The 22,519-nt window shown below is 31.4% G+C and overlaps 1 protein-coding gene and 1 long non-coding RNA gene across 2 annotated transcripts in view; both read left to right on the top strand.

Moving 5' to 3' along the window:
• Positions 1–826: 826 nt before the first annotated feature.
• LOC121132382 (ribosomal protein S6 kinase alpha-5) overlaps positions 827–22,519 on the top strand; it is a 32,356-nt gene continuing 10,663 nt past the window's right edge. The window contains exon 1 of the mRNA XM_040727776.2: positions 827–4,247. Within this exon, the coding sequence (XP_040583710.1) occupies positions 4,007–4,247 (241 nt within the window). The 5' untranslated portion in view covers positions 827–4,006. The remainder of the gene's footprint in view (positions 4,248–22,519) is intronic.
• On the top strand, positions 4,254–14,123 carry LOC139904773 (uncharacterized). The gene is made up of 2 exons (XR_011778961.1): positions 4,254–10,823; positions 10,923–14,123. It is a non-coding gene; the product is annotated as an uncharacterized lncRNA (long non-coding RNA).

Below are 22,519 nucleotides of genomic sequence, written 5' to 3'. Positions count from 1 at the left end.
TTAGCCAGAAAACCGTTTTGAACCGTCAAAATCAGATAATCCTAGCTATGTTAATTTTATTGACAAAATAAACATAAAAATAAATAAAAAAACTCAAAACTTTTGACTTCACCTATTAGTATTAAGTATTGCATGTTTAAGGCTTTAAAAAAATAGGGTTGGCTTCACTCTAAGTATGTATTTACAAACTTCACCAGGACCATATTAAAGGTTGTGGCTAATTACCTCCGCCAACAAAGTTGAAAGGAAGTTATGCTTTTCTCCATCCTTGTTTGTTAGTTAGTCACCAGGATTACGGTACAAGTTAAATGTCGATATCTATCAAACTTGGCACAAAGATAATATATATGGTCATAGTAAGAGAGGTCAAAGGTAATGGTAACATAAAACGTATAAAATTCATAATCGACCATAACTTTGGAACAAATTTGATTTTAGGTGGAGTTTTTGCACTCTATCGCAGAGGGTATCTGGAGGATACTAGCCTTCCCCAAAATTAAGGATTTTTGCTTTTTACTAGAAAGTTTAATATTTTGAAATTTAATTTAATTTTCCATTTTACTTTTAAGGACATTTTAATGTTTGAAATTTAATTTAATAGCCATGGTATTTAAAATTATTCTCCAAAAACTTTAATTTGTGAATTTATTTTCCAAAAAATTAAATTTTTGCAAATAGCTGTAGATTTTTGAAAATTTTATTATTTTGAAAATTTTTTCTTAAAAATTTTTAATTTGTGGATATTTTTTCAAAAAATTCCAAAAATCTAAAAAAAAATAATTAAGGATAATATATATAATCTTGAGGACACGGCCATTTTTACTTTTTTTTTTTTTTGTCAATTTCTGTTTTTCTGTTGATCACCAGGATTACGGTAAAAGTTACAAATCTATTTTGATTTGACTTTAACTAAATAATTGTTAATTTTTGAAATTTTTTTACAAAAAATATCCCAAACTCCAAGCCCCCTTCTCCTCCCAATAGATATATATATATATATGTAGACGTCCCTGCCACATCAATCCTCAAATAACCTATTAGATTTGAAAGTTTTGATCACTAACTTGTTTCAATTTGATTTATACGTCGCAAAGTACTTATTTATCGAGACATTTATAAGTTTATGATTGAATTTTTAATAATATTGTATCAATTATAATCGATTTGTTTTGTTGACTGCTTGTTATTGTTCTATAAGGGGAATTGGTATCTTTGGGCATATATCTGATTAATATGTTCTCGCAACCTCATACTAAAATGTTTCAAAATCTTTTAGTGATGAGTTTTGAACTGACTTAGAGTGAAAACAAAACTATTTCTGTAATCCTGATACATTTAATATTTTAGATGAACCCCTTCTTATTATTTCATTTCTAAAATAGTGATCACTCTAATGTACTTATGCACATATTTGTGTCTAAAGTAATAATAGTTTCTAAATAGTTTTGCTCTCCTTGACTTCATAGCTCTCATTTAAATAAAAAATACATCGTACATGTCCTATATACATATATTTACATAGTTACATCCTAGTTTGCATTCTAATGCACTAGTACCTACTTGCTTTATCGGCGTTATAAGTCGAGCCAGTTAGAAATGAAAATATATGAGTAAATTAACTAAGGTAATCAAATATACATACATTGTATTTTTTGTCAGCTATCAATTTTTCAATTACTGATTTATCTGCACCGTTGTTTTAAAGGTTGATTTGTTCAATAAGAATTAATTATTGTTTAGTTAGGAATACGTCATTACCTTTATTGTATCTCACGACCTTTCTTTTGAAAGAAACTGGGAGAAAATGTTACAAATCATTTGGTAGAACATAGGCAATTCGTCCCAACTTTGGAGCTAGTATATATTAATATTTGGAAACTGTTCACAACATAACACTAATACTGGAAAAGAAGCCGAAAAAGCGAAAGCTGATAACAAAGTACGTTCTAAATTTTTATGAAAGTTATCGATTTGTCTATCTCTGCACCTTATTAAGGTTCTGAACATTGATATTTAGAAGACGAATTAACTATGTATTAATGTTAAGCTGTGAACAATTCCCATCAGAGATAGTATATAGAACAATGAAGTTTATATTCAGGAGGTTCTTATCGACTTAAGTTGACGTCAGCTCTATTTGAGGGACTTATACTATAATAATCTATACAAAAAAATTATTGATTTTCAAAAAAAAATATGAAAGTTTAAGCAAGGTTAATAGAAATACAAGGTTATGCCATCATGTAATCGGGCCTTTAGAATTTTCATATTGATGTATCTCACCGCTTGTGGGGCAAGACAGATAGAGTTTGATGTACTAGAGTATAACAGCGATACTCTAACAATAACAGTGAATGTCTTATAGTTCAAATTTTGGAAGTTTTTTAAGGACTCACGGGAGGGGCGATTTTAAATCATATATTAATGAGCAATACAACCTTATTTTTTGTCAACTATCGATTTTTCTAATGCGGATCTGCAACTGTTTACTGTTCATAACGTTGGTTGATTGATTGAATACAGATTAACTATTAATTTTCATAAGTGAACAATTCCCTACCCTATTAATTATTGAAAATAATCCACAGATGGAAAAAATTGATTAAATGCCAATTGGTTTTGAGACTTTTTTTCTTCCTGTTTTTGAATAAGAAAATGTTGCGAGATATTATAAGGATAACATTGTAAAATTTATAAGAATTATATTACTATTTATTAGCAGAAAACCGATATATAATTAAGTATTTCGGACTGAAAAACGTATTACCTCGTAAATTACATCATCATCATACATCAAAGTCTACAATCAGGGTTTTTAAACAAATATACATAATAAATTCATGCTAGTAGAAACATATTTAAAAAAAAACAACAACAGTAATTCTACATCAGCAATCAGCATTGCCACTCTCTTCCTTCTTCTCTTCGTGCTACAGCTGCAACACAAAAAGAATAGAAATTAGAGTAGTTGATATATATATGATACTGTATACATATATAAATTGTACTGAAACGCCATCTTTAAAATTATATATAAAGGGGACAACTCTTTGTAGTTATTTTCGTGAATATATATTTTGCATATATTCATATACTTTTTGTAGAGTATCCTTTATCTATTATACGAGTTAAAACGTGGATACCCGGCCATGTATATTTATATATATATAATATTTGCAACTGGATATGAGTCTTTGGAAACGTCAGTAAAAATGACGTAAATAATGTTCATTGCAGCAGTAGCATACGTCATCTTTTGATATTATTGCTTGCCGGATGCGAGGGCGCAATTTTAATGTTATATTATTTAAGAGGGAGGTAGACATAGACAGAAAGAAACGCAAGTCCAGTACTATACAAGACTGTATTTAAACGTCAAATAGGAAAGAAAGAGAAACCTTTTCTCTCTCTCTCTCTAGATCTAGAATAGTCAGAGGAGAAGAAGGAGTAGGCTGAAATATTCAAAGCTGGCCGGCTAAAGATTTTTCAGTGAGCTTCTTATCGTCCACCCTTGTGGACGTGCTACACTCTCCCGTTTGTTTCTTTATAATATAATAGTATAATATTTATTCATTTGTTACCTTCTAATTCATCCTTAAAATTTGTTAACTCCTTGATTTTATAAGAAAACTAGACATTAATAAGGTCCACAGCACTTTCTATACTGGGTCACTCCTTTTGTAATATGAGTGAGTCCTAAATGAGCATTTTGTCTACGCCATGAATAATACGTCACTGAAATCATTCGAGTTTGTAAGAGAATTGAGTGGAAAGTCTCCTACTCCACTTTGGATTTTAGTCAATAATAATAATATAAATTATAATGGAAACTCATAGTCTAAATCGAGTCCTTCTCAATCGCATCCATATTTAGAATTATTCATCAACTTAGACCAAAATTATTATTAGTATCCATTCAGATCGACTCTACTCTTCTCTCTTTTTATATTAATCCATCAATCATACAATAATACCAAGTGTTTAGTTAATTCAATTCCGCATCATCATGAGACGAATCAATTTTGGAGACGCCTCTTCCTCTTCAAGCAAGTCTGCTCAAGAAGTCATTCAACAACAAAGAAAACAGTGTACATCAGATGAATCTGGATACTTTGGTGAAGAGGAACTTGCATCCAACGAAGGATCCATTGAGATCGTCTACGATAAGCACGTAGAGACACGTCCATTATCCTCTCTACTCAACTCCTTAGCCTCACCCCGTAAATCCTCCGTCGACTCTGCTAAAGGTAAGACTCTCTCCTTGTTATTATTTATGATAAGTCCTTTATATTATTGGGTGTTTTCCTTTGTATTCTTTGCCATGGTGGAATGAAATGGATTTAACCTTCAGAAACGAAGGTCGATTAAAGAAGTAGAGTTGTTTCCTAAAATTCAATGATGTATGTTTTTATTTTGGGCATTTTCATGATTATGCCTGTTATATTAAAATGAATATTTTAAGACTGATGAGTGCAATTTGTTGGGGATTTTATATTTAAGGAAGGTGTGTGGAGAGTAATGTTCTTATTAATTTATTGATGGCAGTAGTTGGGCAGCTAGCTGTAACAAGGAAGAAACTGAAACCAGTACTCGTTATACTTCCTATTGTATTTTCATGGGAGGTACATTTTGACATAATTTTGCTTGCCATTTCGCTACAGTTATTTTATTTTACGATGAATACGAGATCCAAGAGTTTCCCTTTGTTTGGCAGCAGCTTACTGCATAAGTGTGTCAGCGTGGTATTAGGTCATTATGATGTTGTTCCTCTCGCTGTAGTTAAGTAGTTGTAATTTCCAAAGTTTATTGTATGTACATGTTGGAAAACTTTCACCACCATAGCCAACTATATATAATCATATCTACGGGCCTGTGCTTGCTGTGGACTCATCCTCTCATCTTCCCACTAAGTATATTATTTTATAAAGTAATATTTCTATTTCAAAATACTATTTAATACATACTATGTTACTTAGACTTATTGTCGAAAGAAAGAAAAATCTCTCTTCAATGACTTACCTGGTATTATTTTATAATACACGTATATTTTTCATTGAGCAACAAGACTTCATCATGGAATAATTACGGTATTTTCATTTAAAAACCAGGTAGAGAGATATGCTATTATTAATTATATAGGTATTAATAATAATATATCTAGGAATTGTGTCAATTGATTAATTATTACTTATATAGTATTCATGACTCTTCAATGTCATAGAATGATGGAAAAAGTAAAATTCAGGAGTGAATTAAATGCAAAGGTCAGGACCTTTAAATACCCTCTAGTCTCTTTGATTTATTTTCTTCTTCTGGTGAAAGTAGGTTTCTTTTGACCTCTTTAATTTCTCTCTCTCTCATATGACATCATTTGGAGAGAATCCTTCATCTTTCATCATAGTTATATTGTACATAACAGTTTTTGTTGATCTAGATAATAAGGAATTTTAGGCAACATTTCTATTTCTCAAATATGTGGTCATAAAGCGTTGAATATATAAGAAAGAAATAGAAAAACATCTCTCACACATTTATTAAATAAAAGGCTGCGAAATTTTATTATAAATTGATGTTCACAAGTGTCTCTTAAAATAGTAGATTTTGATTAAAACATTGTTTTTTCTACATAATATTGTCATTGACATAAATAAAGGTATACATATGTGACTCATTGACATAAAATGAAACTAGAATATCTGGGTTACATTCGTATTCTTTGACCACACTTATCGTTCACATCTATCAACAAATTATTCTGAGTAATTCAAGTACATTTTACACTTAAAGTAGTAGCAAAAAAAATTCATCGTTACACTAAAGAAGGTATTATAAATTGATATATTTTATTTGAAAGGTCATAATGGACCCAAAATCAGTCACAAATGAAATAATAATAATAGTTCTCATTCTTGGGTATCTAAACTTATCCCAGAAATTTGAATATAAAGACTATAATTGACGGAACTATGATGGCTATGAACTATTAGGGTGTAGATATTTATGACGTAAAAAAATTAATGCGACGTTTGTGTTGTGTCAACATAGAAACAATCTTAAACAAAAAACGAAAAAAAAGAGAAAATGCTAATTAATTTTTGGTACATGCATTATACTGGGGTGATCTAAAAAGTTTCCGACCTCAACGTGAAAATGACAGCAGAGGTATATAAAATCTAATCCCATTTATCTAACATCTTCTGACAGCTACTCATCAAAGTTTCAGCCATTTTGGATTCGCAGTTATTTTGTAACAGTCGTTTGAGTGAGTTGATCTGAGTGTTTTTGTGAAAATGGACAAAATCGAGAATCGAGATGTCATCAAATATTTGTTGTCCAAAATGTCTAAAACTTTGGCGAGTAACTGTCTACAGATGCTAGATAGATATGAGTAGCATTTATTTAACAGTGCTGTCATCTTCATTTTGATGTTGGAAACTTTTCAGACCACCCTCGTACATACAGTCAATATATTTCATGGACATTTTGTGTGAGTTATAAGCATTTTTTAATCAAATTTGTATTTTGAATTTATATACCAAAATTTTAGAGCTATAGTATGGAACCCTAATTTGATGTCAGACTTATATTGTCCCTGATATGTACTTATAAATAAAATGATCAATTTCTCTTGATATTATTGTGACGGCTACGGTAAGAGTTCAATTTGAGGTGCACCCAAAGGGTTAATAAGAGTGATTTAAGCATAAAAATAGACAATAATTCGTCAAAGAAAACAATCCACACTCAATTTTGAGAAAGATAATTCTAGCTTACTTTAGTCTAAAAATGTGATATTTTTTTGAATTTGTGTTCAAGATTGTTTTTATGCTAACTCACTCCAGCAAATATATCATAATCAGCTTACTTTACACTATGTAACATATACACATAATTAGTGTGCAGAGAAGACTGAAGTGAATTCATTGCAGTGCTCCCTGTTTAGTGTATCTTTCTATCTTGATAAAGTGTAGCTATTTTGAATATGCTGAGTAAATAATTAAACAAGCTTTTTGTGCCTCGCTATTTTTCAAATTCTCCAAATACTTTTCAATATTCATTTGAAATTCAGTTTATTCATTGTTTTTTCGTGCTTTTTTAACAAAAAGGTGTGAGCTATTGGAATGACCATGAATCAATCTATGTGCTGCTCGTTTCTATTACACTTATACAATTCCTATAAATAATAGTATCTACAACAAACAGTATGAGAAAAATATTTATGTGGAAAAGAATAGAGCAAACTTGCTCGGTGAAGAGGTGAATGCTCTTACTGACTATTTTTCTCTTTCTTTCGTTCTTTCCATGCATGAGAGTTTGTTCACCCAATTAATGGATATTTTCTGAGTAAATGTGATGTATCATTAATTAGCTCATGAGTCAATTATAATCATACTAAGAATAGCGTATTTTATATTATATGTTTTAATATTAAATACACACACACATACGACTATACTATATACTAAATCCATTTCGCGTGGAGCAACTTTTTGTTTTTTCTTCTTATTATCTTTTTTGTGATTAATCATGATGTTTATTCCTGTATAAAGTACGTCAAGATAAAAACAATCTGTAACAATTTGCGGCGCATCCAAACTGAATGATAATTCTCCGAAGAATATATATGTTATCCACACAAAAATATTTCATACACATATTTGAGTCAATTATAGGCTGTGTATTTAAATTTGTTCGGTGAATTTAGATACCCAATCATTTTAGCTCTAACTTAGAACTTTTATCACGTGATTAACTTTATTGTATAACGCAACCTTTCCTCCGAAAAAAACAGAAAAAAACAACCCGAATTCATTTTGTTGTTAGTATTGAAATAAGTCTATCATACCAACTCCTATATATCTCTTATGTCATATTATTTCTTCGCCATTTTTAAAATGAATTATATATATATTTCGTAATACTAAAATCTATATGGTATTTTATTCGATACTTGTTATAATATTGCTTAGAAATATTTTATTAAAAGCGTAACTATACATACATTTTTATATGATAGCTAAAGTTTCTTGATATAAATAAAAAGAAGGCTTATATATACGACGAGGGATCGACAATCAATTGTATTCCAGTCCTTTTGAAAACGGAGCATAAGTGTAGTATAACTTATTAGTTATACTATACTTACTTATCAAAAAAAAAATATTATGAAATAATAAGCCACGACGTATCAAGTGAGGAGGAAATCGACAGCTAACACAAAAATACTTCGGGCATTTTTGTTTTTGCTAGGTAACGCCGTCTTATTAGATTTATAGGGACTTTATTTATAAAATCCATCAATTTGATAATCTTTCATAATTATCACGATCACTTTTGGCTACTTTAAGTGCAATTTACGGCTCCTTGGCTTTGTGTTGGAATGATAGAAGAGAGTATGTAGCGCATCCCTTCATTATATGCATATTATTTACCTTGAGAAAATAATAATAAAAAAGTAGGTACCCAACGTTTCCCACTCATAAAATAATTGTTACATAACTAGGCACCACAATAATATTGTTTTTATTCTGCTTCTTCAAATATGCATATTATTTCTACTTATTTTACTCTAATGCAATCGTTCATTACTTACCAGTTACCTCATAATATTCACCATGATATACCCGAAACAAGCATCAATAATCCCGCACCTCGAGGTTTTTTTATCAACACACAACCTCGACTTACAAAAAGGAAAGGAAAAACATTTGGATAAACATATGGCAGTTGGCCTTCTGTACTTTTCTAGTTGCAAACTGTTTATTATTATGGGCGGATTTATTATTAATATTTCTTTATCTATGGATATTATATACAATATACATACATGGAGTTGAAGTCCTTGATTTATAAAAATTAATATAAAAATTCTGTCAAATACTCTTTTTCAGTTCATTATACTTAGAGACAGCCGCTTTAAATTATACAAGAGTCCACTCATGAAAACAAGTGAAATGAAAAGGAATCTAAGTTCATGTGAAAAGCTAATTGTGTTGACGTACCTATGTTTCAGTTTGTGTGTATCAGCTGTTAATTTTTCTACTTCTTCTGTCCATGACGCTACTCTACATATTCAAATCTATACCCAAGTGGGTAAAGGATGATGATCATATAATCAAGTTTTTAAAAATTAAGTTGGCTACAATAATTTTTATTTTTGTAGAGGGGGGACTTGAGTGTGCCACGGATATTACAAGCTTAATGAATTTGCTATTTTAATGGGGACATGCATGATCGTTTTTTAACTTAATAATTCTAAATGTATATTTAAATAGCCACGAATAGGGACGCCATCTTGCGGGTAAGAGGGCGAGTGGTCATTATGGTTCCATCACCACCAGTGATAAAGGGTGTACATACAGTGTAGATAAATTTACAGTTGACTAAAATTATTTTGATGATACTGAGGCGTCCCTGAATCATACAAATATATTATTATATATATTATAATGAGGGGGGAGCTTGAATATTAGAATTTTTTCCAAAAAAAAATGCAAAAATTAAAATTTGTTAATTAAAATTTCAAAAATCCACAGCTATTCACAAAATATTTCGAAGATTTACATCTGTTCACAAAAAATTTATAATATTACACTTTTTGGGAAAAAATTTAACAAATACAAAGCTGTTCAAAAAAAAAAAAAAAAATATGAAATTTCAAATATTAAATTTTTTGAAAAAAAAAATTACCCTAGTTTGGTGTAAAATTTTTTCATCCTGAGCCAAAAAGTTGCCTGTAAAAAGTAAAAATTCCTTTACTCGAGGGGAGTAGCTACAGCGACTCCAGCCCAGCCCCTCAGTAATCTTTTGCGATATCATAGCTAATGATGCTTCATAAAAATCATAATGTTATGTAAAACGATGAATCAGCATCATCTTTAAATTCTTTTAAAAATATGTACATTTCAATACGACAGAATATATATTAGACTGCTCCTTATTCCGATTAACATTCTTCTAGACCTTTCTTTACTGGAAACACTAAAAAACTGACTTTGGCAATGTTACAAGCCTCTCCGGCCATTTTTGGCGTGGTAGATTTTTGTATCAAAATTAGCCAATTTAATTGCTTTTGTACCACAATTTCAAAAATGATGCTTTGAGTATTTTTTAGGAACACATCAAAATTTAGCCCTAGTTGAATTGATAGTTGTTGAACAAAAATGACAAGCATTATCTTGTGCTATGTTTGATAAAACAGGGATCTTAGACTCCTTTGATTATTAGAAACAAGGTGCACAATATTTGTCCGGATGAACCAAATACCCAAAAATATAATCAGTAGTTAGTAATTATTCATGGCATCAGATTTGGGGCGGTGATACAAAATGACTCAAAAAGGGCAATTTTGACTCAAAATATCATTTTTTTGAGGTCTCTGTGCTGGGGGGAGAAAAATATTAACTTGAAAACGGGGACTGTCTAATATGTATTAAAAAAAATAATATATAGAATTGACCTTTCAGTACTGCTCAATCCTCATAGTATCTCTGCCTTAATAGTGCACTGTACATACATGTGAGTGTGTGATATGCTGCATATATATTTATGTATATACAATATCTAGATAATATGTTACGTATAAATAAATATATAAGGGAATTTGGATAATGTGTGTCTCTTAAAATATACTATGTAGTATATTTATTTCTTTGTCTGTAAAGAGCTGCATAGATTTTATATTTACTTCATGAGACGTTACGAAGAGAAGAACAGCAACAAAGAAATTCCAGTATACTATTTCTAGCTAAAGCTGCTTTCAAACAAAGTAGCAACTCAAGACTGTTAGCTTGAGGAGATTTCTAGTCGTTCTTTTTCCCCACGTAAGAAATCGCTTATATGATACTAGTACAAATGAACTCACTGAATCATTTTCTGTAATTTTGCCTTGTGACATGTGTGACTATTTATTCCCTTTGCAGAATTTGCCTCCTGGATAATGTTGGATCCGTCGTAAGACTGATTTCCGAATCAGTCATTTTTTTTATCGGTCCTATCTTTTTTTACCATTCAATGGTCCTAAGGACCGATACGTCGCAAAATTATGATAATAAGTTCTAGCCAAACTCCTTCTATTTTAAACTTCAGGTATCTTGTCTCTTTGTAAGAGGTTAAGATGAAACTTTCCCAACTGAAATGATGCAGTTAGTAACTACGTTATTTCAGCTGTTGTAGTTACACTAAAAGACCAATAAGGACCGGTCCTAGGACTAACAAGACTGTAGTCTTTTTAGTTTAAATTGATCTATCACTACTTCTGGATAATTCAGTTAAAATGATGAATTCTTTGAGTAATATTCAAGAGCTCTAGACGCCCCCTAGTTGAGAAAAAAGTGTCACTCCGACCACTAAAATGGACAAATAAGGATCACGTGGTCTTCGTTTCGTCTCTTGGTTTATAGCTTTAGTTCTACCTATTGGCTATTATTTTCTATATATATACAAGACTCTCTTACAATTTTAGTAGAATCTTTTCATTATTTTTATAAATGCCAAATTTGACAAATATATAACGTATATAATTTTAAGATAATACAAAAAATAATTATTGCTATAATTATATTAAGTGCGGTTGGTACTTAGTATGACACCTTAAGTCCAACATCCCAATTATCAGTCCTTGAAAAAGGTACCAAATTTTAATGCGAGTGAAACTTTAAGTTTTCTTAAAACATGTGAATATTTTCCTATTATTTTAACTTAAGCCTAATTAGGGTTTAAATTATGCTTATTAAAATGATAGGAGATTGATTTATGATAACATTACTGGTAGTTATTTAACGTCGTTTATCAAAGATTGTTCCATGGGCCGGCTTTTGGATCCAATTCAGATGGGACGTCAAAACTTTGTGACTCATATATATCCCTAATGCTAGTTTATCCTATTATTAGTAACAACAACTTGCAGCCCATCATCTTCGTCGCGTGGTGGTCTAAGGAGGATCATTCACACTTTGTTCTTTATTATATGTCAAAACTATTATTTTTGAAATAATGTTTCCCTTTTTTTATTATTATTACATTTATTACAAAATATACTTAATACATATAAAAGAGAAAGTAGTCTGGGGGAGTGTACATATCTACATATTGATATAGCCGTATGAGAAAGTGAAAGGGGGGATTTACCCCCCTCTTCTTCTTTTTCTTCTCAACAGAAGCTAGCCTAGCCCTTTATGTATTTCTTCCTTTCTTTAACGCGATATTCACACTCACAATATTTTTCATATCAATATATCATTATAACGAACTCCTTAAAGTAACAAAGGACTTCATCATAAGTCTATTTAGACTTGCAGTACCCCCTTCACACTTTTGACGTTCAGACACTCATTTTTGAAAAAAATTCAGAGTTGGGGGAAAAAGTGCTCATCCTCCAAGTCCAAGTCGCCTCTTTGTTTAGAATTCCTTGTATATTTGATTGAGTTTATTCATATTATTTTTGAGCTCATTTCAATTCCATAATTAAGTTATAAGGTCCATAGTATAAAAATTTATCTTGAGTTCAGCATAAAGTAGCTTTCGAGTCGCGAGTCTTTGATTGTGAGGTCAAGTGGAGTCACAAATCTCTTTTTCAAGTCCTCCTTTGGTTCATTTTTAAAAAAATGAACCGAAGACTATGTGAAATCGTCAATTATTATCTATATTTATTTGTCTAGGATTTTTTTCCCCTTGCTATATGTCTCCATTTTTAGATATCCCCACTTTCATCATTTGACGTAAGTTTTTAGTACTGATATAGAGGACTTAACTGGACCGGATCGAGAGTAAACTGGGTGGGACTGGAGTCTTCAGTCATAAATAAGGACTGTCAAAACACTACCCACAGTATTACCTCTCAGACATGCAAAAATTTTGGGCCTTTTTTTATTATTGCGATGTTGATTTAATCGGCTCTAAGGCACTTAACAATACCCGTACACTTCTATGTTTTTTTTCATACCGATTTTCAGCATTACTAAGTAACTATCTACTCCACAATACTAATATAGAGCTTAAATGCCTACTCTATCACAAGCCTTGAGTTACTGAACAAAAGGAACTATACAGTATTAGTACATACACACGTATAATTTTTTTCTTAATCATATTCCTTGTCATAAATGATGTCAAGGTTTTTAGTTATTTTTAGTTGAGAGACACCGAGTTTTCATTATCAGGATCATTTGATCAGAGACTCAATCCAATTGTATATAAAGGGCTCTTATATTTATAAATAACTTTTATTTAACTCCTCTGTGTCTAGGCATGTATAATGTGAACAAATGGAAGAATTGATTTTCCTTTTGATGAGAGAATCAACATGAATGATTTAAGTAAAAATATTCAAGCAAAAAGTAGTACTAGGCACTTCATAATAATAATAATTATTATTATTTAGTAAGTAAACAAGCCTATACTTTATAGTGTTTCAAGTGTATTTATTTAGGATCCTTGTTCTTTGGAGGGGCATAACCTGTATTTAACCTGTTTTACTAAAATATTAGGGATTTGGGATGTTTTTCAAGGACGGATAAAGGAAACGAGACGGTTCCTGGATTCAAAGGGATAAAACCGATTTTAATCCCATATTAAGGACCAATTCAACTAGAGTTGTATAAAATATGACTGTCGGTATGCTAAAAAAAAGAAAGCGAAAATAAGCTGCGAGGAACTATGATTGGAAGGAAGTAAACAAAAAATCCACACCGGATCTACCAAGAATAAATGCAAGGATTACTCCGATGTGGATCCTCAATTTTACTCAAAGTACAACAATACACGGGCATTACTTTACTAACATAAAAATACCTTATGTATTTTGTAGTCAGCTGCTGATTTCCTCATCTCAATTGATACGTCATGTCTATTTCATTATATATTCTTTTTGATATTAAGGGAAGTTATAATTTATAAGTTATACTACTCTTATGCTCCGTTTTCAAAAGGACTGGAATAAAATTGATTGTCGATCCCTCGTCGTATATATATATGTATATATTACCCTTCTTTTTATTTATATGAAGAAATTTTAGCTATCATATAGAAATAAAAATGTATGTATAGCTACGCTTTTAATAAAATATTACTAAGCAATATTATAAATTATAATACCGTTTCAAATAAAATAGGATTGAATATTATAATAGATATATACATATATTATAATTAATTTTCAAATTGTGGCGAAAAAATATGGCAATGATAAGAGATAAATAGCAGTTGGTGTGATTGACTTATTTGGCTAACTATTACATGATTTCGAGCCTTTTTTCTGTTTCTTTTTGGAGGAAAGGCTACGTGATACAACAAATCCATGTGTTAGTCTTCGTCTTTCATGCACTTGTGATTACTTTAAACTTGAATGTTCTCTCTTGAGTAAGTAAAGAATAATGATAAAGGTTTCAGGGGGGAAAAAATCCCTGTTCAGGCTGCAACTAAAAACAGTATCGAACGCGTTCCATGTCATATTTATTACACCCCTAATAATGCCATACATGCAATGTTTTCTGAAAAGAAACTTACTGAAATGAACGGACACGTTAAATTATACAATGACTTGTAAAATGTAAATGTTTTCATTATTTGCTTAATATCGAAGGATTAAATCTCTATGTATTTAGCATACAGTTATAAATAAGAACTATCTGACAATACATCTATCCTTACATAAAGAAGGGAATTGTTAGTATGTATGTATATGTAATATGTAATGAAGAAGAGGAATATATTTAACTGCTGTGTTAGTAAGGGCTGGAGGAGGGAGTCTTCTTACTTCCTCCTATGGTCTTTGAGAAGTATGAGGGGGAATTGAAATGAGGACCGATATATATATACATATATATTTGGAACAGAATGTTGTACTTACACTTTTTTATATTCTTCTTCTTCTTCTTTCCCTCCATGTTGTGATGTGATGTGAAGGGGGATTTGGTTCAAGCATATCAAACATACTCGCATATTATTGTAATATTATGTATAGTAAAACGGAGTCAACTCCCCCCTGTACATATTATATCTGTTAGGGGTAACGTTATATATGTTACATTAGGGAGGGGGGATTAGAACAACGGATTGTGTGGAGTTCTGAGAATGATTCAAAGGGAGGGAAGGAGAAAGGACGGAAGGAGGAAGTAAGTAAAAGTCATTCGTTTTCATCATTTCTATTTTGATTTTTATTTAATCTTCTATATTAATAAAGCAAAGTTTGTCTGTATAATATAGGAAAATGAGTCACCGGGTGGACTGCATAGAGTGCTCCGTGATGTAAATCATATAAATATTTTTGATATAAGAAATAATAATGCAATATTACAGGCGTTTGCATGCATAATCAGGGTACTGTTTCGCTTTTTTTGTTTGTTATTGATCTTTTAAGTTTATTAACACAATTAACTTGCACTTTCAGTATATATTAAAAATAAACTGATGTATGTTCAAATTAATTTTCGTTGTTTTTATTAGTAAGCTTTTAAAGACATATTAATTTTTTTTCTCAAACTTTTAGTAATATTCTTTCAATCTTGAGGACAGAACACATATGAAATGATACAATACGCATTCCTGATCTTTTTATTAGGCCCTCTTGAATAGTGTTGCCATTCGAGTCAAAATACTCGAGTTCGTGTTCGAGATATGACATAAATAAATAAATATATAGGGACAACAATTTATGTTTGATTGCAGTTTGGCCTTGTGTGGCATGCATATTTTTATATATAAAGCTCGGCTATAAAAGGAGATTTGGGCTGGGATGTCCTTAGTAGCATATTTCGTTCTCTACTACATCTTTCTTTGCTAATACTAGAATTTAGATCAAGCTTTCCCCCAACTTGTCCCCCCTATATATTTCTTTCTCTATTAGCAGTGGGAGATGCGCGCCCCTAGGGAGCTTGATACTTATTTAAGAGGGCGTCAAACCAGAAATAATAATTGGTAAATACCAACAAAAGAAGAAGTCAATTTTAAAATTATGAAGATAAAGCCGGGGGGTCGGAATTAATTTGAAAAGTGGAGTTTCATCAAAATGACATATATTGGATGAAAATATAAAGGGTACTCAGGCAACTTTTCCTTTTTATTTTCTTTCAAACTGTTATTTCGACGCCTAAGGCTCCCTCTCCCAGACCTTGAAACTCCCTGTGTTTGGGCAATACACATATTTATCAAGAGTTTTAGTTTTTGAGAATTTCTGCGTCATGTGGTTTTACCTTTTTAATACATGATCCAACTCTTCTCATAATAAGAACGGAGCATTTGCAGTCCGGAGGGATCTTGAATATATAGCAAAACCGATAATTCAGTTCTACATAATTGAGAATAACTGTAAAAAGACTGAAACCGTGGATTTGATAGAAACTCCCGATATATTCTTATCCGGACCCGAAACATGGTAAAAATAGTATTTAAATAAAAAGCACGTATGGAGTCGTGAGTCAATGTGAAGCTCCCAACGCGAGGCGTAACTTATAAAAGCAACCTCAAGTGTTATAGTCTTAGTCAATTAGAAAATGGAAACTAAGAGAGAATATTTATAAAAATATTATTTTCTCAGTTCTACAATTTTAGGTTCTGTCTCTGTGAGAACCAAAAAATTACCCGAACAATTTTTAAAAAAGAACAAGCTCTCCGGATTTAAAAATAGTCATGGAAATCCCTCATTGGGTTGGAGTAGTTTTTACTGTCCTTTTGAGGAAAAGTATACATTTGAATGGTAAACATAGAATTATAATACGTGTTGAAGTTAAGTGTCGTCGGAGTAATAATCGAGTCTCCTTTTGACATGAATACCCTCCCATTGAAGTATTATATATGATTCTATGCATTTAAAAGTTCAAAGACATAGATATATATATATGTAAAAGTCAAATGCATGATAATTTTAACTCTACTTCAAGTTCATCATCATCAACTCGTACTTTCGTTCTTTTTATTTTTTTATAGATAAAATCCTTGAGATAAATTTAGACATACAAGTACTATGTACTTGTATGTGTAAACTCTCACTCTCTCTCTTCTTTATCCTCTCCCTCCGAGCAAGAACTATGTGGAACTGACCCTGAAAAACGGGCCTTTTATATACTTTGTTTTAAGTAGACTACATAATACAAACACACGTCATTTATTTATTGTTTTGAAGGAAGTGATGATGGATTTTAGAAAGTATGCTTTTCGTTCTTTCGAGTGTGTGTCTGTATGTATATCAAGGTTAAAAAATTAAGAAATAATTCTCTCTTTCAACGCGCCATAAGCGTGGCTCACCTTGTATAATGACTATCGGGTGCGTCGCCCATTAGCTGTTGCCCACTTTGCTCTTTCTTAAAATGCAATATATAAAATTGTCATATGCACGAAATACTCATTGCTTATTAAAATTTATATTATACAGTATTATTAATGGGAATATACCGTACATTTAGATTTTTCCAAGACGTTAGCCTACATGACAGAAGGCCTTGCAAGACTTCATAATCTCATACTCCTTCATTTCTTCTCAACAGATCTTTTCAAGCTTGGAATAGTGTTGTGTCTCGTCCTACAAACCTCCTGTTCAGCGGGTTTATGTTCTTCCAAAATATGTCACGTCCTCACACCGAACAGATTGAGGTGGACCAGGTATTGGCTTTCCTTTTACGTACATGTTCTTGGTACTATAAACATTTTTTTGTTTTTTTTAAATATTGGTCCATCACTGACAAGTCATAAATAGTCACTACAATATCAAAAACGTGATTATAGGACTGTGGTTCTAAATACAAGGAATTAAAATTGGGCCCGTCGTCCCTATTATTAATTTTAAAGCACTCTTTTCGTTCACTAACATTATAGTAAAGTACACACTTTTACGAATAGGGCATGAACAAACTTAAAGTATATACATTATCCGCAAGTTTGATATTGAAAATAAAATAAAGTTGATGCATGCTCAAAAGAATCTTCAGAGCGCCCTCTATGGTAGTCAGATACGTATATTGTGTTCAAAAAGTAAGGTGACTTTTCAAACTTCTCGGGCAAGGTACATTTGGTATGCTTGATTTTTTTATGTTAGTACAGTCACCACTAACGCTTATTTACTGTTTCAGCTTTATAACATGCTTAGTTTGTTCATGAGAGGTATAAAGGTTATGAGTATTTTGCGTGTGTGTGTCGATTTTTAACTATTGAAAAACATGGATCAAAGAATTTTGATCAAAAATGAAATAAAGTGTTCCAAAATACTTAAAATTGTGAGATACATTTTGGCGGAAAAAAAAAATCGCAATCATGCCTCAGTGTCACCATATTAACCAGATTTGGCCACATGTACCTTTTTCTTTTCCCCAAACTGAAGAGACCTATGAAAGGACGGAGATTTGCAACGATTCAGAAGATAAAAACTGCATCCCTAGAAGAGCTCAAGTCTTTAAAGTGCTTCAAGTATTGGAAAAGGCGTTGGCACGAGTGTATTGTATCTAAGGGGATTACCTTGAAGGGGACAACATAAATATTGATGATTAAATAAACATTTCCCCCTCAAAATACAACGTCACCTTATTCTTTGAACACACCTCGTAAGTAAGCAACGCTCATGCCCCATTGAATTAGTTTAGTAAAACTTTACATATCTTTAGTTCAGAAGAATAGTTGTCAATGGCGTCATTTAGTAAAGTTTGTTCCATGATGTCGTCATTTATAAAAGATTTTCCTATGAAACTGCTTTTTCTTTCGGATTTGGACAAGCCCTTAAGATTTAAGACACTATGTGAAACTTTTGGTACCTCCTCCCTATTTGGTGGTATAATTAAATAAGGCATTTTTTAGATGAAGAAATTGTAACTTGTACAAAATTGTGATGTATATGTACAGTGTACATATACGAAATAAAAGGTAAATGAGTCCGTTGTTGTGGAATTTGCCAAAAAATCAATTATAATTATTTTTGTTCTACCTTCATGTACATAAATGTAGTCCATATGATGTATTTCTAATGCCTTCATTTATATATGGAGCATGTCACTCTAGTGTGTAGAATATACATTACTATACTACATAATAACAATGTTAAACAAAAATGAGAAAATCTCCCCCAAAAAGTTATCACTTCATATTTGTATACATAGGGTTGAATCAACAATAGGCTTTGTTTTCAAATTTGTGGGACAAGTTAAGATAGCCAAGAATGTTAAATATAGTTTAAAACCTTTATTTGTTTTAAGAGATTTCTATTGATCCCAATATGACCCCTTTCAAATAAAATCTGCCAGTTTTACATTCATTGACAGTGAGGATCAATTTTGGCTACTTTAAGAGGAATTGCGGCTCCCACAAAGGGTTTATAAGTATGATTCCTATGAGAATACAATCAATTTTGAGAAAAATCATTCTAGCTTCCTTTTGTATTGACGGGTCATATATTAATGATACACTTCTAATATCTTGCAACCTTGCCTCCCAATAAGAAACAGAAAAAAGGTCCAAAACCAGTATTATTCAATGATTGTAGGGAATTGTTCATAGTTTCAATAGAGCTCATTCTAATTCAAGCAATCCACGTTCAGAACATTGAAAAAACAGTCACATCGACAGCTTACATCAAAATACAGTGTATATTTTTTTTGTTATCAAGGTAATGCCGTAACATATGTACGTACTCTCTCAATTATATATATATTTTTTTAATGATAAATCTTAATTTGATCCTAGATTTCGATATGTTTGTAAATTGTACGTAGTACATTGAATATAATATGTATAGGCACAATTGTGTCAAGTTGCTGCAGTATATACTTCGTAGTAGTATGGTTATAAATAAAAGTTATGACAAAAGATGTGGGAAATAATGAAGATCTATCAAATGTATGCACAATGATTGTATTGTACATACATATTGTTCCTACAGTCAAAAATTATCCTTTTTGAACTACTTACAAATTAAATAATTAATTACACATATTTATTTTATGTAGTTGTCTTTATTTAATTGTCATCTTTTCACTTTCCAGAAAAAGTGTCTAGTAGATTTATGTCACCGCAGCGTTACCTCACTAATACAAAAAATATACAAAGTATTTTTTTGTCAGCTGTCCAGGTTTCTACTTCTTTTCCCCTTGTTAGTAGTGTTCTGAACGTTGATTGCTTGAATAATAGTTATAAACTGTTAATCCGTGAGCACATATTCCATAGTTTGGGAAGAACTTGCGGACTGATTTTGCCCTTTTTTAAAAAATTTAATTATTTTCATATGAAAGGTTGCGTGGTATTATGAAAGTAACGACGTAATGGATGTACCTACTACAGAGTTGCATTGTATATTATTAGTAGGAATATGCCGGTCCTAAAATGTCGACGTCCTATCCGGTTTCGTCTGAAATGGATGCAAAAGCCATACCATAGAGCAGTTTTTGTTAAATGACGTCATCATATGTATCAGAGATTGATTGGTGTTGGATCAGTACTAGGACTGATCGCCTTATCAGGCTTTTTTCACCGCTCCTTTCAGTCTTTTTTTTTATATAATTCCGATCTTTCTTACCATTCAACGGTTGTAAGGACTGATGCATAGCCCATTGGTATTTCAGTCCTACGGTCCTAGCTAAGATTGATGAGTATAAGAACTAAGAAAAAAATACGTTCTAGTCGCCCATCTCTTGTAGGTATCTTGTCTCCTTAGAAGAGGTTATGAATTATGATATAACTTCTACGACTCAAATGACGTTGTTAGTTGTAAATAATTCATTTTAGCTGTTGTAGTTTCTAGATAAGGACCGGTCCTAGGACTGACAAATTTTATTACGACCGGACTGATGGGTCCGACGGAAGTACAATCCTCCTGTAAATTTTTAAGGATTTCATGAATAAGAAAGTGTGAGTGGGATTTACGCCAGTCCAAGTTCTTAAATGGGGGTTATAGGGGTATAATATACCCCTCCCTCCAGATCCGTTGAAGAGTGAATATCCACTCCAGACAAAGTGGAATTATTCCGGCAAAATCCCGAGCAATGGAGGGTGATGAGTTGCTTGATTGGTCCCGGGGAAAGCCAAGAAATCATTTATATTATGCTTGACAAGGATTGTACTTTTTTAGCTATGATATTTATTAATAGAGGGACTGCAGTCTTATTAGTTTTTTTAGACCGATCCAACAATACTCATAATCAATCAATTTTTAATTATATTTCATGTCGTTACCTCAAGTGTATCTCCCAACCTTATTTAAAAAAAGGAATAGAATAAGGCCTTAAATTATTTGGTAGCAATTATCCAATTCTTACCAAATATAAAACTATTGTTCACTAGCTCTTAAGACTTGTTCACAGTTTAACATGACTTAATTCTAATTCAACAAATCAACGTTCATAACACTGGTAAACGAAAAAGAACGATAAATATCCACAGCTGACTATCAAATACAGTGTAAATGTTTAAAACATTATGGCTTAAAGGAATAATACTTCGTTAAATGATGTGATTATATATACATCAGGTAGTCACGTCATCATAAAAACATCTTATATAAGAATAATATATACTTGAATTATTCTCACATTATAATAATGTAAAACTATTATCGTGCTAGAGAGATACTTAATGTTTTTCTTAATTAAATCAAGTTTACAATACACGTCGTTATATTTATCATATATTGCAACCTTTCCTCTGAAAAGAAACATAAAGCAGGAACCAAAATCACTTTGTAGCATTTAGCCAATTCTTTCTAATTATGGAAATATTATTCAATAATCATTTTAATTCAGCCAATCAGATCACTGATATGAGGAAAATAAATAGACACATCCCCAGCGGACAACAGAGTATAATATCAGCCAAAATCATGGCTTGTAGAGGCCCCTGTACAATTCGGATAGTTTTTCTAGGACCAATAGCAGTAAAGAGACGATATGTGGGACGTAATCAATTTTAAGCCTCATATTAAGGACTGGATCAACCCTAGTTATTAGATTAACAATGTCATGAGAACATTGTTGAAGAGTGTGTTTTTTGGTCATAAATAACATTGTAATATAAAATGATTTGATCAAATTAGTATTTTACATATTATTATGAAAAACCTTCCTTGCCAAAATAAAAATATAAAAAAAAAGTTGCAATAAATTCATAAGTGATGCACTTACCACGCTCTTTTGGCTTTTATGTAACCACTAGACAGTGTAATTTACAAATCAATATTTTTTTCTCATCATCGCATACCTACCATTTTATTATGATCCTTCTCTCTATATATCTCCCTCTTTCTTTATTCTTCCTTCTATATTTTTACTTTTAAGTGACGTGGATTCTCTTTGTTTGCAAGTATATGTATAATATGAATTGTGGAGAACAAATACATACATTGAATCCTTCAAATGAAACAGCATAAAAAATTGTATTAGCTTAATTTCTCTCTTGCCTATAGTTAAAGCTATTAATTACATGCAACATATAATATGCAATATATATATATATATATTATACGGATTAATTTGTGATGAGACTCAGTCCTAGATTTAATTTTTCTTTGAGAAGGGTCCAGACCGAACTTCTTTAAAGCAGTACACTAGAA

This window comes from Lepeophtheirus salmonis, chromosome 2 (genome assembly GCF_016086655.4).
Source record: "Lepeophtheirus salmonis chromosome 2, UVic_Lsal_1.4, whole genome shotgun sequence".
Taxonomy (NCBI): domain Eukaryota; kingdom Metazoa; phylum Arthropoda; class Copepoda; order Siphonostomatoida; family Caligidae; genus Lepeophtheirus; species Lepeophtheirus salmonis.
Note: the sequence above shows the minus strand (reverse complement) of the source record. Positions and strands in the feature narration are given on the sequence as shown.